This window comes from Macrobrachium rosenbergii, chromosome 7, assembly GCF_040412425.1.
Source record: "Macrobrachium rosenbergii isolate ZJJX-2024 chromosome 7, ASM4041242v1, whole genome shotgun sequence".
Lineage (NCBI taxonomy): Eukaryota > Metazoa > Arthropoda > Malacostraca > Decapoda > Palaemonidae > Macrobrachium > Macrobrachium rosenbergii.
Genome location: NC_089747.1, coordinates 3853433 through 3870662, shown reverse-complemented (window position 1 = coordinate 3870662; position 17230 = coordinate 3853433). Strand labels below are relative to the sequence as shown.

Here is a 17230-nt window from a genome sequence, read left to right as displayed (position 1 = left end):
TTTCCGTTTGGAGCCCCATTGGGTTTGTAATCTGTCGATTCATTCCATAAAGGTTGTCAGCTGAAGGTTTAAGGAAAGAAAGAAAGAAACGAAATATTCACCATCCATATTTTAAAAAACAGAAACGGGACCTAAGCTTGCTTGCATTGCAGCAGAAATTGATAAAACTGCGAAAGTTTTGCCCGTCTCGGGCATGTCAGGTGCACTAGCAATCTAAGTCACAGCTCACGAAATCCCTGTATCTCGGAAAACTCCCATGTTACATTCAGTATTATGTCCTGACAGAACTCAAAGATTTAGTCTTTAGGATCTTCTCTTATTAAACGGCCTTGGGATTTCCTGGTCGAGGTTTATATTTTACTACGAAGCAACGAGCGCTGGGATTTGTTGATATAAATTAATGCCGGCAGAAACCCTCTGGAAATGTCATGGCATGCTGCATCTGTAATCCTCTTAGGATTACAAGGTCCGTCAGGGTTTATTTCGTTCCGTTGTCAAACTGCGGGATTTTCTTCCTGCCTCAGTTTTCCTTGATCTCTTATAACTTCCTTTCCTCCAGGAGGCTGAAGGTTTATAGCATCCTTCATAATTAAGGCCTGCTCTTCTTCATGTCTTTGTTTTGTACTGGCCTGGTCTAGGAAAAGGGGTTAGGTTGTCCCTCCCAATGGCCTGTACTCCTAAAATATGTATTGATTTGGTTCCCTCTTGTTTGAATTTAAGGGTAACTTGCGTTACTCTGGAATTCCAAAATTAACACACTTTTGAGTTTCTAAATAAATTGCTACTTCTGGCGTAGTGTAAACTGGTTTCAACATCCTTTAAGGAAATATTAACAAGACGGCAGGTTAGACATTTTGAAAGTTTACATGGCTATGTACTGCCCTAAAATGGAAGACTGCAGTATCTGCAAAAATACAAAACAGTAAAATAGTAGATACTGCAGTTTTCCCTTGCCTTACTACCGATTTTGCAGATACTGCAAATAGAACCCCCTAAATACTCGTGGAAAGCGTTGAAGAATCATTCTGAAACTGCAGGAACTTGTGTATTAGTGTTTCACGAGCCCAATAGGTGGCATATCTCAATTTCGAAAATTTTGCAGATACTGCAGTTTTCCATTTGAGGGCAGTATAATCCTTAGGGCTCAGTATAGAGTATTGGTTCTGTAGAACGAAATGCCCAGGAAAAAATTTTGGTCATTTTAGAAACTATAAATCGCGTCGTATCTTTGATTTCTCGTGGTGTTAAGTCGCGCTAAAGACTAGAAACGATGGAAGAACGTTTGCTAGACTCAATTGAGGGAGAAGTTGTTCCTCTTCTTACAAGCTCGAGTAAGGAGACTTTGTCCATTTTTCAAGAAAGCGAGAAAAGAAGGGCGTGCGAAGGAGGAGTTGTCGATGTAACTAGAGAAATAAACAATTTATTGCGTAGGACGTTGAGAATTCTGTAGGCAATGTTGATGTTGCTAGTACACATAATCCTAGTGTATAGAAGATATGTTTTGCCAATAACTTCTTGAATTCTATAAATTTCACTGTAATCGTTTATTATGATTTTGTTTTTTATATATTTATTTATTTATTTATTTATTATTATTATTATTATTATTATTATTATTATTATTATTATTATTATTATTATTATTATTATTATTATTATTGTATTATCTCAGTCACCGTGCCTCCTTAGGAACCCATCGCTTTTCTCACTATGTACGCTGTTTCTAATAGCAGCATCATTATTATCATTATTATTATTATTATTATTATTATTATTATTATTATTATTATTATTATTATTGGCAATGAGCTTAAATTCATACGGAGCAAGCCAATTGGACATGAAGTTGCAGTCTAAGCCTCCGCGTAAAAAAAAAAAAAAATAGAAAAAAGATGTTATTAGTATCATACATTAAATAACTCACTCAAAACCGAATATAATGATTAAATAAATAGCAATCGAATCAATAAAAGTGAATACAGTACGAAAGAAATAAATATGTAAATTATTTTTAACCAACTAATGATTTGCATATACTTATTTAATTGGTTAAATAAAGAAAAAATATTCTTTGGACGTCTAGCGAAGGAAATCTTATCCAGGACGGTGGAAGGAAAGCCACGTCATAGAGGCTACGTCACAGACTGTAATTTTTATTATTGTTATTTTTTATTTACATAATCGTTGCCCAGAACTTGGAATCGGAAAGGTCATGTATAATTCCCGAGAATTTCCAATCGGGGGAATTGTGACTTACTCCTCGGCCATTTATAGCAAAGCCAAAATAACTCACGAGGAAATAAATATATATATATTGTCTTCAAGCAACGAGTGATGGAAGAATGCACGAATTTATTAAAAATACTATCCGAAGACAGGGCCGGAACGTAACATTAGGACGTGTTATTTGATTCAGCGCGCGAATAAACAAGATTCTCAAAAAAGCTAACTTTGAGACAGATATAATAATTCGATTGTCATTCGCCGAGCAATTTTTTGGGGCGAATCTCCCGCCATAAATATCGTTCTGTAATCTCGAAATGAGAGCGCTATCTAAACTTTACCTCCCGCCCCCTCCCCCCACCCAAAAAAAAGGAAACCACACACACAATCGCATGACGCAAAGGCGAATTGCAAACCGTATATACTTACGACGCCGTGATTTGGGCGTCGACATGTCGTGACATTTGGGTTAACGAAAAATTGTTGTGGTCGGAGCTGGGGAGTGGGGGGCGGTGGTATGCTGGTCTCGTAGGGTAGGGAGGGTCCTGGGTGGGGGTTCGTTCAGTAGGTATAACTTCTTAACGCTTTGATGCGGCGTTCAAAAGACCAGTCTTGTGAATGTCCCCGGTCGGATTTTGATGTGATGGGTGAGGAAATGAAAGGATAAGAGTGTGTAAGTATAGGGGAAGAATGTGAAGCAATCACGGTAAAAGGTGGGTTAAGAATAGGATGGAAACAAATTGGGGAACATAAAGAAATGCAGAGAAATTGAAAAAGACTAAAATGTGAAGGGAGAATGGAAAATGTGACATTACAGAATTAAATATTGAACAGAACGAATGAGGTCAAGGATACATTGAAAGCGAGAGGAGGAGATTGCAAGCAAAGAAGTTAAATCTTGAGAAATGTTAAACAGTGAGAGGAAAGAATATCAGTGAAATGTAGAATAACAAATTTAGCTAAAATGAAAACAGTGATTAATATGAAACAAGTTATAAAGGAGGATGAGAGCAGTATGAAGACGTAGAAAATAAATGAGTAATAACCAACACAAACTAATTACGTTGACGCTGGGATACACGAAGGATATTCTCAAAATATTATAAAAATATTTGGATTGTAATAAAACTGACGCAAGCAAAAATTAGCTCTTGAATATAGGAACAACTTTAGATCGAAAATGCAGCGAGGACGTGAAATTATGTAACAAAGAATACAGTAAAAGAGGACGAAGCTGTTTTGTAAGGATAAAAAGGAATTACGCAAAGAAGCGACGGAAGAATACCGAAGCGAAAGTGAGAAGATATGCTGAATGAATAAACGGACAAATGAACAATATAAAATTACATGCGAAAAACAGAAAAAAGAAGCAAAGAAAATCTAACAAAGATTACAAGCTAACTTAATTACAGAGAATAAGAGCTGATGCCACACTCACCCTTGCACGTGCCCTGGGCGTTAGGGTAGTGCCATCAACCGCAAATGGTGCCTCGCAGACGGCCGGCAAAAATAAATCTGGAAATTGGAAAGAAGAAGAAGAATGAGAAGAATTAGGAAGACAAGCCAGAAAATTGGCGTGGAACCGAAGAACATTTTCATTCCTGGAAGAACGTTCTCATTCCTGGAAAGGGGTCATTGTCACGAGAACAAATTGGAACGAACTGGAACAGACTGATTAAAGTGACGTAGCTATTTTTTATGTTGTTAAATTTTTGGATTTGATAAGTTGGGACATGTGACCTTGCTAAAGGTCTTGGCTTACCTGGTGACACCTTTGAAAATTTGCGTTTATTTGGCCACACACACGCACACACACACACACACACACACACACACACACACAAATTTGCCTACAGAGAAACAGCAATGAATCAGCCCATACGTTATTCATTAGTGCTGAATTTTGCAAAAAAAGTGGATCAGCAGTAAGACAGCCTGTGCGTGAATCTTTATTAGGATTTTATTTGTTAGGTTTTTTTAGCATTTATCCCATTATATCTTCGCATTTGAAGGCTCAAAAATATAGACAAGACTTTATAAAACCAATGGAAATAAATTTATTATAGGAAATTCAAATCCTGTCTCCACAAAGTCCCACACGAAGTGTATATAACAAGCACACATATACAAGTCCACAATGAGACAATGTGAAAAGCTTTATATTATAACTGACTAAGGGCAAACAGCAATAGACTTTATTTATACGTTCACCACGTTCCATATCTTCGTGATTCAGCTATACAGTATAACTGACATTTAAACGAATAATCACAGGCATAACTACAAAACGCAGACAGTAAACTGGAATGAAAAATCATGAAGGAGTATTCCTCCATTACCTGGATGCAAACTATAATGCTGCTGTTGCCGCAGTTGCATTTCTCTCGCTTCTTCTCTCCAAGCATCCAGCTCCTCGTCACTCCTAAAGAAAATAAAAAATATTTCAATGAATAAATTTCAATAAATTCTCCAAACGGTATGGCGAGAGGTGGCATTATTCACTGAATTCATTGCTTTATCGAATAATAGATAAAGATAAGATTATGTTAAATTTGTATCAGGTAGAATATAGTAGAAATGTTTTTTTGATTCAAAAGTGAGACATCTTGACTCGCAAGGGCTGCTTGAAGTAGATTTTCCAATCTAAAGGCCACTGGATTTTTGGTCATGGTTAGTCAGTATCACCTAGGAGTAAGATCAGTATTGGCTAAACTTGCAGAGGATTTTAGTTATTTGTAAGGCAAAATAGAATGGCATATCAAGAGGTAGACCAAAAGCCTTTGGTTGTATTTTGACGATCAAGATCATTGAAATCAGTGATTTTTTTTTCGGCCAACATTCTCGACCCCTTTTGGGGAAGTCTGGAACTGACAGTTTTTAACCTTGGGACCCGTTATGAAAGTCCCCTGGAACCAGTTGTGAAAGTCTGGAATTGACAGTTCCTAATCCTTGAACTAACTATGAAAGTCTGGAACTGACAGTTCCTAATCCTTGAACCAATCATGAACGACTGGAATTGAGTATGAGATAAAATGGCAGCAGGAGGACTGAGAAGAATGTCAAGTACTGAAACACAGAAATATCGAGATATGGCTAAGATCTGCATGAGCTCACAGATGGATCAGTGTTACGAAGTGGTTTAATCATGTGGAGAGAACGAAAGAGGATGGGTTTGTGACAAACGTTTAATACAGAAGTCTTGGTAGGGTTACGATGTGGCAGAAGTGTTAGAATGATAGCGTCTAAATAATAAAAGAATTAGAAGATTGCATGCTAAAGAGTAGGGTGAGTAAGGCAGTGAGTTGTGTGTGTGTGTGTGTGTGTGTGTGTGTAAACAAAATATATAAATAGCAGCGTATACAAACAAAAGTATAAAAATAACCTTGGCGTTCTTTAACCCTTGAGGTATCAATTTATCCTGCCCGGTCTTTAGTCATGATTCAAATAATTTCTTCCGTCCTCCGTAATTTTCCCTTTTACTTTCATCTGATAGGTATAAGTATTTAAGTATGATGGATCAGAGGAAACCATTACTTCTATTAATAAAAAAAACAAAAAAACAAAGAGTCCGCGGGAACTTAATGGCCATAGATTTCCTCTTTAAACTCGTTACCCCAGAGTTGTTTGGGACTCGTTCTCCCGTCACGGGACCTGGACTAAGAAACGCCTTAATCGGAGAGCAATTACACCCTGCCTGTTTCCTTCCGTCATTTCATTCGTAATCATTGACCTCAGACGTCAGACGTACTCTGAGGGGTACTGTATTCAACTCGTCTACCTATACAGGAGAAAAGGAGAAGAGATTGCGGTATTATGGATTGCAGTATTCTGTAAGGCAGCTTAGATACTGGGGGAAACAAGCCAGCCCAACTCGGTGACGCTCCCAAGCCCGGAAAAATAAGAAGGGTCGGAGTCAAGAATGGAGCTTCTTATCAAGAGTCCGTGCTTGGTATAACGCCAGCTTAATCGTAAACAAAAAACGGTCAGGAAGGGGCATCCGTGGGTAAAAAAAAAAAAAAAAGAGTAAAAATGCGCCGAAGTTTCCTCAGCGCAATCGAGTTTTCAGTACAACGTATAATCAAGGCCACCGAAAATAGATCTATCTTTCGGTGGTCTCGATGTAGGGCTGTATGAGCCGTGGCCCATGAAACTTTAATCACGGCCCGGTGGTGGCCTGTCGTACATCGTTGCCAGAAGCACGATCGTGGCTAATTTTAACCTTAAATAAAATAAAAACTACTGAGGCTAGAGGGTTGCAGTTTGGTATGTTGGATGATTGGAGAGTGGATGACCAACATACCAATTTGCAGGCCTCTAGCCTCAGTAGTTTTTAAGATCTGAGGGCGGACGGAAAAAAGTGCGGACGGACAGACAAAGCCGGCACAATAGTTTTCTTTTACAGAAAACTAAAAACTTGCCAAAATGAGCTGTTTAAGATAAGGAACATCTGGAAGAAGCTCATTTCAAAAACAGTGACCCAGACCATGGATGAATCTGAGAAGAAGAAGAAGAGTCCTTGAGATCAACAAACTCACTCACCTCAGCCTCTGTCTCGCCACCATTTCCCTCGTTGCTGCGAGTTTCTCTCGTTGCCTTCGACGTTCCTCCCTGGCTCTTCTGTGGACTTCACTGACCGTCACCAGCCTGCAATGAAGTCATGAGATATGAAGGCTGACGGCACTGCGCTCGCTAATTTTGTAGCAGAAGCGAAGCAGGAAATTATGAATCTTTAAAACTGAAATTTAGTCACTTTTCTTACATATGCCTCAAGTGGAACGGTGATAAAATAGCTCATGTGGGAATTTAGCTGTGAATCTTTGTGGCAAAAGAGTTCGTGTATGAATCATGAGATGTTAATCTTGATGGCAATTGATGCACAAATTTGCCTAAAGAGAAAGAGCAGTGAAACACCATGTGCGTGAATCATTACTTTTGAATTTTGCCAAAATAGTGGAACAGCAAAAGACAGCTCTTTTGTAAATCTTTATTCCCCCTCCCCCCCTTTTTTTTATAATATTCCGTTAATTCTTCACGTTTGAAAATTCATGGGAATCGACAAGGCTCTAAAAACAATGCAGATGGTTTATTTTTTGTTTTAATTGAACTTACATGTCCCGAGTCCCAACACAAAGTGCATACTACACTAACTCACAGTAATCATTAGATTGCACGGTTTCGTGACTGTTTATTTCCTTCTACCACAAGACTCTGGAATACTTTTCTCCCTTCAGTTTTTCATGTCTAATTCCTCCTTCGGGATTAAGCCCTCCCCACCATTCCCCCTTTGTCTTGCTTTCTTCTGGCTTGGGCCAGAAAAGTGGATTTCTTTGATTGTTCCATCGCATTAAAAATATTGTTCATCATGGTAACAGGTATTTCAGTATGTCTGGACTCTCTTATCAACTTCCCTGTTCTGAAAACAATTAATTTCTTGTTTTAATGAGATTTGTGCCTATCATGAGATATAGTCCACCTCAGCCCAAATATTTTAATAATATTGTATGGGAAAGTCCTGTTATATTTTTTACTCTGCTTAAAAACCGTTGGTTATCATATATCAAACAATTATTTAACAAAATGGATCGTTTAAAATTAATTTGGACATATACTGACACATAAACATTTTCGTTCTATATACAAGTTTATTTCCATGGTGCATGGTTTGGTTAAGATTCGAAATGAAATGTGAAGAGATGTATGTCAAGATTAAGTTAATTTTACAATGTATTATAATTTGTTATTCTTTACAAGAATTATATATATATATATATATATATATATATATATATATATATATATATATATATATATACAGTATATATATATTATTTGTTATATATATATTATATATATATATATATATATATATATATATATATATATATATATATATATATATATATGTAATGTATTTATGTCTGTGTACTTACTTATTCATTTTATATATGTATACTTTTGTCACAATTGATGTGACAATAAATGCAGCTAAGGCAACAGCAAAACTAAAAGAAAGAAGTGCAAGGTGCATTCGTGTTATTTCAACACACTTTCAAGGTACCTGTGGCCTTAGCTGAAATTATAATTATATATATATATAAACACTCCATACTTAGGTTTCTGTATATCTCTGCTGTTCATCCTAGTAGCCATTCCCTGTTTACTCTTCCGAAAACCGTCCGAGCCTGCCCTTCTAGTCAAGGGCCTTCTGCATCTTTTCCCGGAGCACCCCGCGCGCAAATCGTGAGGGCTCGGGAGCTGTAGGCTGACGATGGGTAATGGCAGCACAGTCTCGGCGCTCATCTGGTGAAGTTGAATGAGATATATTAGTATTAGGATTCTTGTTTATGTCATCCGACTTTTTAGCATTGGTTGGTATGCTTTGACAAAGGTTGGTTGCTATGTAAGATTTGCCAGGCTATTCTTGTGGAATTGGCTTGTAAGTTATGACGATACTTTGACATAGGTTGGTGATATGAAGTCCTGACTTATAATACTGATTGTTAAATTTCGATAAAGGCTGATGCTTTGTAAACTAGCCGAAGCCCTTCAGTCTTGTGGAATTGATCCTAATATTTTGACAATACTTTGGCATAGGTTAGTGATATAAAATCTTGTCAAGTCTAGACTGAATTGGGGAATTTCTTTTCATATCTTAACAAAGATGGAGGGTACTGAGTCTTGACTTCGTCTCAGTTTTTTTTACGTATGAAAAAATCTTTCATGGAAGCTACTATCCCTTGGAGACAGGTTCTGGAAGGATGATTTCCCACTGGTTTAGGAAAAGGTGTTTCATGGATAATCCTACTTTGGGAAATGCCATATCCTACCTGTCTGTGACACTCCTTCTCCTTTTCCCCCACAGGCTCGCTATGAGGTCGTCGATATCCTTCACCGATGTCGCCCTCCAGACTCTCGAGGTCGTCCTCAATTTCAATATTATCCTTCTGGAGGCGTAAGTGGAGGCTTCTCCGATGGGCAGCGCTCTCTCTCCCTTGCAGGTCGTTGAACATCATGCACTGGTGAAGGTCAAACTGACCCTGACCTCCTGTCATGCTGTTTAGAAGTCTTTGCTTAATGGCGTCGTCAGGCAATTTGTTAATGACCTTCAATTTGTCTTTGGATAGTGGCGACGAGTTCTTAAAACAGTCGCAGGTCCAAGAGGGACAATTCTCGTCCTTGAAGGGACACTCGTCCTCGAGGCTTTGCTGAGTCGTCAAGTCGTATTGGGGTCTCCTCGGGAATTCGATGTTTGGCGTCAGAAGACAAGGTGAGTTGGGACTGGGAGGTCTACCTAGGGTGTCTCGGCCGCTGTCTAGGGCTTCTCGTAAGTTTAAGTAGTCTGATGTTTCTCTCCCATCCTTAATGGCTATTTGAAGGCTATTAGGAGACGCGGAGAGGTAGCGCATGCTAGAAGCTGCGCTAGTGGAAGAGCTCCTGTTTGGGCGCTTGCGCTTGTAATGACCTCCGCTGCTGGCTATCTCATCTGTCGTTTCTGACATTCCACCTATTTCCTCTTCCTGGTCACTGCCACTCTCCCATATGTGATTCTCTCTTCTTCCTCTTCTTCTGCTCTATCTTCTTCTACTTCTTCCTCCTCTTCTTCTCTACGTATTTCAACACCAGGGACGCCCTCCCAATCGCCTTTTACCTCGTCGGCGTTTTCGCTCGGCTGGCTCCGCTGCCCGAAATGTCTCCTTCTCAGATGACTGACGTAGTTCGATCCCCTCCGCATGCGATTTCCCGGAGGGGATGTCTCCCCACTCTCCTCCTCCTCCTCATCCTCCTCATCTTCCTCATCTCCTCCCTCCTCTTTCTCCTTCCTCCGAGGTGCAGATGAGGAGCTCGAAGTAATAGGTTTCTCTCCCTTCGGACACTTGCTCTTCAGAAAACTCAAGATGGCTCTCGTGCCGCCATTGATGACGTCACGGGGTGGGAAGTTCAGAGGGTTGTCGCTTACCTGCAAGGTAGTTATCTCCGCCAGCGTTCCTGTAAACGAAAGGAAAATATTCCTCATGTGAGTATGGAGTAAAGAGAGAGAGAGAGAGAGAGAGAGAGAGAGAGAGAGAGAGAGAGAGAGAGAGAGAGATTTTGAGCAAATCAGATTTATAAACTAATTTCTGATAATTTTTTGTATTGATAATTAACTGACTCTATGGGCATTCAGGGTTCCCTTTGATCTGTTGCCGCTGATACCAGACGGCTAAAGCTTGTGGCAAGCTTCAAAACTACTATTATCTTGCCTTGGGACCTTTATAATTGGCCATTTTTGTGATGGTCTGCAAAACATCTTTGCAGCGTCTCACTTGTTTAACTTGGGTACCCATAGAAAATTCACCTTAACTTTGTGTATATGCATAGTGTTAAGACAAAATTTAGAGAAACATGTGAAGAGAAAGAAAAAGATATAAAGATAAATAAAGCAAGAGATATAGCAGGCAACTGGCTTATACCTACACCCAGTCGTCTCTACGACTGACCATTTGAGAATCACATAAGAACTGCCAAATCTGAAACGTGATCAATATATACAACGGTATCCGGAAGATCCGAGAGTATCGAGACTTCGACCTATATATCAGATGACCAAAAAAAAAAAAAAAAAACTAATTAGTTTGCGCTATCATAACATACACCAATTTCTTCGACCAGCCCCAGTAGTCCCTTGTTATAACCATAAAACGAACCGCTGCTGGGGAGTCCCAGACCTCCAATCGGAGCCCCAAAAGGTCGCATTATGCAGCGCGAACAAATGACATAATGACCCTTACGATCATATAAACTCTCGGATCATAAGGACCACACGGGAATCAATTTCTTCCGCGGATGATTTGTTGACAAACAAGAGATTTTTTCCTCAAGGTCGTTTACGATCGTTTTACCCAGTGGTTCTTGGTCTATTTTGGGGTTGGGGGAGGCCGAGATGGGGTATAATTTCGTCGTGGAGGACGCAGTTAAGTGGACTCTAATGCTCAATTACGGCCATTTTGCCATTATCTCTTCGTTATTTCCCCATTTTTATTTTTTTACATAATCGGTGGCTCGGAATAGCCTGGGGGAGTAATGAGGAAATTGAAAAATGAGATGCATGAGATACTATGAACAAAACTGTTTATTATTATGAAATATTGTAAGAAATAACATATGTTTATGATGCTAGATTCCTTGCAGCATCGATCGAACTTATGGTCTCTCAGGATGCGTCTCCACTGCAGCACAACATGTCATAAACATGTCGGGAACTTACTGCACACACGTCACAAATATGCTGAATACGAGTCGACGAATTTTCGGCTGCCCTAATCACAGCTTTGTATGGTTAACCAGCATCTGCCAAAGATTCATCTCACCACAGATGGTCGTTGACTTGTTTTCAACAGGTTTGTGAGATGTCTGAGATAAGTTGATGATTTGTGTTGGTGACATGTTTTCCGGCAGCGTGGACGCACCCTCAGTTACTTGGACAAAACTGAATACTTGATTACATTAACGTGTCTTGCTCAATTGACTGGGGAACCCGTTTGTTGCTATTTGCGTTCTGAATTACTTCAGTGTATTCCAATTGTCTTACATTTGTGGGTGACCATGTAACCAATGATTTTCAAGCCACGTGTATTGCCAAAGCCCGTTTGCTATGGCTTCCATGGTCTTGGATTTGAGCGTCCTTGTTTTAGGATTTCAAGAGACATTTCATCGTTTTATAATTTGCTTATCTTGATTCATGTTTATTGAAATTCTGAATAAGAAATTCTTACTGTTTTTAAACATAAATAAATTTTAAAGGTACTTGCATGATTATCAGTGTTTCGTCTTATAAATTTATTAAAGCATAACATCAACAAAATATTTTGGATTTAGCAACGATGGCTGATAAAGATCCAGTGTTGAGGAAAGGGGAGAATATCAATTTTTATGATTCAGTAAATATAAGAGAAATAGTTTGCTACAGTCTTGCTGCTCTTCAAGTTTTAGCAAATGAAATTATCACTGAGGTTTTGACTGATCATAGGCCTGAAGATTGCTAATTTATCTTTTTTGAATTTTAAAGAAAAACATTACATTTTGCAGGTTCAGTTCCCCCGCCCCCCCCTCCCTCTCTCTCTCTCTCCTTTCCAATCTGCCTCTTGCTATGATTCCTTATATCTAACCGTGTGATTTATGCTTGAAAATGATAACTATTAGAAACTATCATGTTAACCTTTTTTAAATATTTATTTCAATTTACTACTTATTATTCTTCCTGCTATGAGACTACATCCGAAGAACTAAACCCACAGCAGGGCTGTGTATTAAACAGACACCTGGCAGGTGTGAATAAGCACGTGTGTATTAACTATTTATTATTTCATTAGGTGAAGCCTATTCACATGGAACAAGCATACAGAGGTCATTGACTTGAAATTCCAAGCTCCAAAGAATGTTGGTTTCAACCTCCCACCGCAGACCCCACGCTGCAGGAGTAACTGATCATGGTACAGAGCAAGTGATTTTTCATCTCCCTGGGGGAGACGCGAACCGGCGACATCTCAGCGGCATGGCACGACGCTAGCCACCACACCAGCGGACCAGTTCATCAACCTGGCTGCGTGATAAGCAGTTAAATGGCTATTCACAGGGCTGTTCACAGGGCTGTATCTGCTGTGCGAACAGCCTGGTATGCCCATTCGAAGCAGCATCAGGAAGGGGATGAGATGGGGTTGGGGGTTACATAGTCACGGCCTGTAATCTATATTCATAAAGTTCAATGACCTGGCTTGTTCGTGATCGTCACCTGTATTAATACTGACAGGTTTAATTATGATTAGCCAGGGACTTGGCCTGCATCTAATTTCAGTAAATCAATTTTGGGTTTGTAATTTGATTAGTGTTATTTTTTTTCTTTATTTTTTCTAGGAAGTTTGTTTGTCACTATGTTTGTTAACAGGGTTACAGAAAAAAATTTTATTTATATATTTTTTAGGAAAGTTTTACCTAAATGGGTCAAGTGGTTTAAGTAAATTTTGGGAAAGTGAGGAATATAACTTTTAAGGAAAAGGAACCTTTTAGGACGGTTGAATTGCTTCGCCATGGTGGAGGTTTGCGCTGTCGGAGCGCTCTTGATATTTACATGGAATTAATGATACTAATTTTGCTTTATTTTTCTTTCATTACAAATATGCCCTCCTATATCGTTATTTTTCTGACAGTTCCTCTATTCCAAGAACTGTCTTATCCCTGCATTACGGTGCTACACAACTCACAATCGACCAATCAATCCTTGCGTCTTTTTTCACGCACATACACAAACATACAAGCGCGCATGCGCACATACGTACGGAAAAAGGCATACCGACAACACAGTTGTGAGATGAGTCAAAAGAGGGGTTTGATATCTAGGAGGCCCGTGAGTGCTTTCCAGATGCTGGTGAGTAGCGCAGTGTATCTGGGGGTGTTTGACGGGCCGTTTATATAAATAGGCTGATGATAAAGAAGTTTTCTTAATGGGACTTGCCTTTGATTCAATATCAAAGATAAAGGACTGAGGTATTGCTTTGCTCTTTTTTGGGGTCGTGTCTTAGCATTGCAAATGGATTACACACACACTATATATATATATATATATATATATATATATATATATATATATATATATATATATACATACACACACACACACACACACATATATACAGTATATATATATATATATATATATATATATATATATATATATATATATATATATATATATATATATATATATATATATATATAAATATATATAAACGTACACATAAGATTATATAATCTCAGGAGAGAGAGAGAGAGAGAGAGAGAGAGAGAGAGAGAGGAAAATCACTGGCGGTTTTAAAATAATTTTGCACACCACTGCTACATGGAGAGAGAGAGAGAGGAGAGTAAGATCGTCGAGGGGTTTTGATGGTTTTCAATTTTGCATATGACTGCCACATGGAGATAGAGAGAGAGAGAAGAAGAAGAAGAAGAAGAAGAAGAAGAAGAAGAAGAAGAAGAAAGAAGCAGGCGCATGACGCAAATAGAGTTCCTCAGTGGTTGTTAAGTCTATAATTGCCCAGTTTTCCCCCTTTAAGTCAGCCATTAAGGGATTTCGACCCCCCTAAAAACAATATCAGGAAAATCGCTTAATTTCCGATGATTCGCTACGATTTGCCTCCAGGTATCAAATCCGCAGGAAAATCCCGGATTTTTTCTCATTTTTATTTTACTTCTCGTCTCCTCCGTCTTCTCGCAGAGCTGTTAACACGACTTGCTTTTGTTTATCGTTTCGCTGGATTTTTATTTATTTATTTATTTATTTATTTATTTATGTATTTATTTATTTACTTGTGTTTACGTCTGCGTGTACATTCGCCATTGGGAAGGTTAGATTATTTCCATTATTTTCATATATTTATTGGTCTGTTTTTAATGTCTCTGCTTTCTTTATTTAGTGTTATTATGTTTTAATCTCTCCTTTTTCAGTATCCTTACTTTCACGGATTAAAACGTAACAACACTGAATACTTTCAGTATTCAGTGTTGTTACGTTTTAATCTCTTGTTTTTTATCCTTGCTTCAATGTTTGGTATTATTATTATTTTTTTTGGTGGAGGAAGGTACCAGAAATCGTTTTGGAATTTCTCTTATCACAGTAAACCGGAATTTAATTTCAGGAGAACATCAAATGCCCCCCAAAAAAAGCAGTCGAGATGATGGTGGTATTACACGAAGAAAAATTTTTATTAAACTTCTGTAGAAACCAAATAAAGATGAGGAGACGCTAATGACAAAACCGTGTGTAAAAACGTGATCACTGAAAGGAACAGCAGCAAAACGATTAAATGAAGATTAGAAAGAGAAAGAGGGTAAACGAATAACGATCTCTAGGAGAAAGTTAAAGTTGGAGAAATCCGGAAAAGACGATAAACGAAGGGAAAGATAGATAACTCCTCTGATAATTCCTCTTTCGTCACAACTGACGAAGACTAAACGTATAAGAACAATCACTGTCAGTATCTTAAGTATGAAAAATCACTGGCTCTGTATTATGATCAGTTACTGCTGCAGTGTGGCGTCTGCGGTGGGAGGTTGGGACCAACATTCTTTGGAAGCTTGAATTTCAAGTCGGTGGCCACTTTGGTGTGCTTGTTCCGTGTGAATAGGTTTCATCTGCTGAAATAATAATAATAATAATAATAATAATAATAATAATAATAATAATAATAACAATAACTGATACGTTTACAAATGGTCTGTGTTCAGAATCGTATGTCTGCAGGGGATGCAAACCTCTGCCTGTGAATTTTCACGAAGAAATTGAAGAGATGTCAAGATTTCATAGAGAGAAAGAAACAGTTTTATCTTTTACATATTCATTTATTTATTTGACTTTCTTCAACCGAAATTCATTTCTGTGTATATTGATATTTTACTGATTTATCTTCATTAATCTTTATCTGTGTTTCTAATTCTATTTGCGGTTTACTTCTTTACGTTCACAAATAGGGATTCATGTCTTTACATGGTTGCTGAAAACATTATTAACCCTTATTTATGTATTAGTGTGTGCTCATCTGGAGTAATAATAATAATAATAATATAATAATAATAATAATAATAATAATAATAATAATAATAATAATAATAATATTTTCAGGTGACAACATTGTTCGAACATTATGCGAACCAAGTCTTCCGGATACGTGTGGCTAATTCGGTGAGTACAATATAGATTGTCGAAATCAAATTGTGATCCGCGTAGAAATTAGAATGTACAGCCTCTGGAGATTCATCAGTTCGCGTTTATTTTCAGTAACCTTCCTCTCGTCTTTCATTTTTTCAAGCTTAATGTACGTGAAGTTTATAGTTTGCATGAATAACTTTTTTTTTCTATTTTTTAATGAGTAGACATATCCGCAGTTCCTCCGTGAATGTGGGTAGAGGGCTGCAGTTTGGTATGCTTGATGATTGGAGGGTAAATGATCAACATACCAATTTGCAGCCCTCTAGCCTCAGTAGTTTTTAAGGTTTGAGGGCGGACAGAAAAAGTGCGGACAGAAGAAAGTGCGGGTAGACAGACAAAGCCGGCACAATAGTTTTCTTTTCAGAAAACTAAAAAAGAGTGAATGGGTGGAATCGGTTTTGAAAAACGTTGTAGAACGAAAAGATATTCTTTTCTTTTGTTAGTATGGATCAGAGAGAGAGAGAGAGAGAGAGAGAGAGAGAGAGAGAGAGAGAGAAAGAGAGAAACTGGTGTTGGAGAGGTTCTTCCTATGTTACGAAAGAATGTTTGACTCTTGACTATAGATGAAATTGATATGCATTTTGTATACACCTGCATGAATACAGAAAGAGAGAGAGAGAGAGAGAGAGAGAGAGAGAGAGAGAGAGAGAGAAAAATTCCAGAAAATTCAAGAGCGTCGCTCCATTGACCTTTTAAAAACTATTTACACCACAAGGAAAAAGGCATTAAAGACTTAATTACAGTGTTATTGCTTACGTGTCCGGGCGACCCAGGCTCGGAATGTTGTATTTTCTGCCTTCCCTCCTCTCTCTCTCTCTCCTCTCTCTCTCTCTCTCTCTCCTAATGTTCCTACTGAAAATATTGTCCCCATAAGAGTCGTACTTGGTATAATCTCTCTCTCTCTCTCTCTCTCTCTCTCTCTCAATGGATTATACCTGAAATATTCTCTCTCTCTCTCTCTCTCTCTCTCTCTCTCTCTCTCTCTCTTCATAAGGATCCTACTGATAATATTTTTATCTTTTCCTTAAGATTCGTACTTTGTACACAGACTCTCTCTCTCTCTTTTCTTTCTCTCTCTCTCTCTCTCTCTCTCTCTCTCTCTCCCTAAGGATCATACCCTAAATATTATCTCTCTCTCCATCAGAATTGTTCTTGATATTCTCTCTCTCTCTCTCTCTCTCTCTCTCTCTCTCTCTCTCTCTCCCCTTCATCTTTGCTAATTTACGTGCTATGAGTAATTGATAGGTCTGCAATCCCAAGATTGAGTGG

At 38.3% G+C, this 17230-nt stretch overlaps 2 protein-coding genes across 5 annotated transcripts in view; one reads left to right on the top strand and one right to left on the bottom strand.

The window, feature by feature from the left end:
• LOC136840030 (uncharacterized) overlaps positions 1-17230 on the top strand; it is a 318614-nt gene that overhangs the window by 15052 nt on the left and 286332 nt on the right. The gene's annotated exons all lie outside the window — the stretch shown is intronic.
• Positions 1-17230, bottom strand: part of LOC136840031 (uncharacterized) — a 78644-nt gene that overhangs the window by 6948 nt on the left and 54466 nt on the right. The window contains 6 exon segments of the mRNA XM_067106336.1: positions 3662-3738; positions 4563-4645; positions 6763-6867; positions 8333-8523; positions 9051-9722; positions 9725-10209. Of these exon segments, the coding sequence (XP_066962437.1) occupies positions 3662-3738; positions 4563-4645; positions 6763-6867; positions 8333-8523; positions 9051-9722; positions 9725-10209 (1613 nt within the window).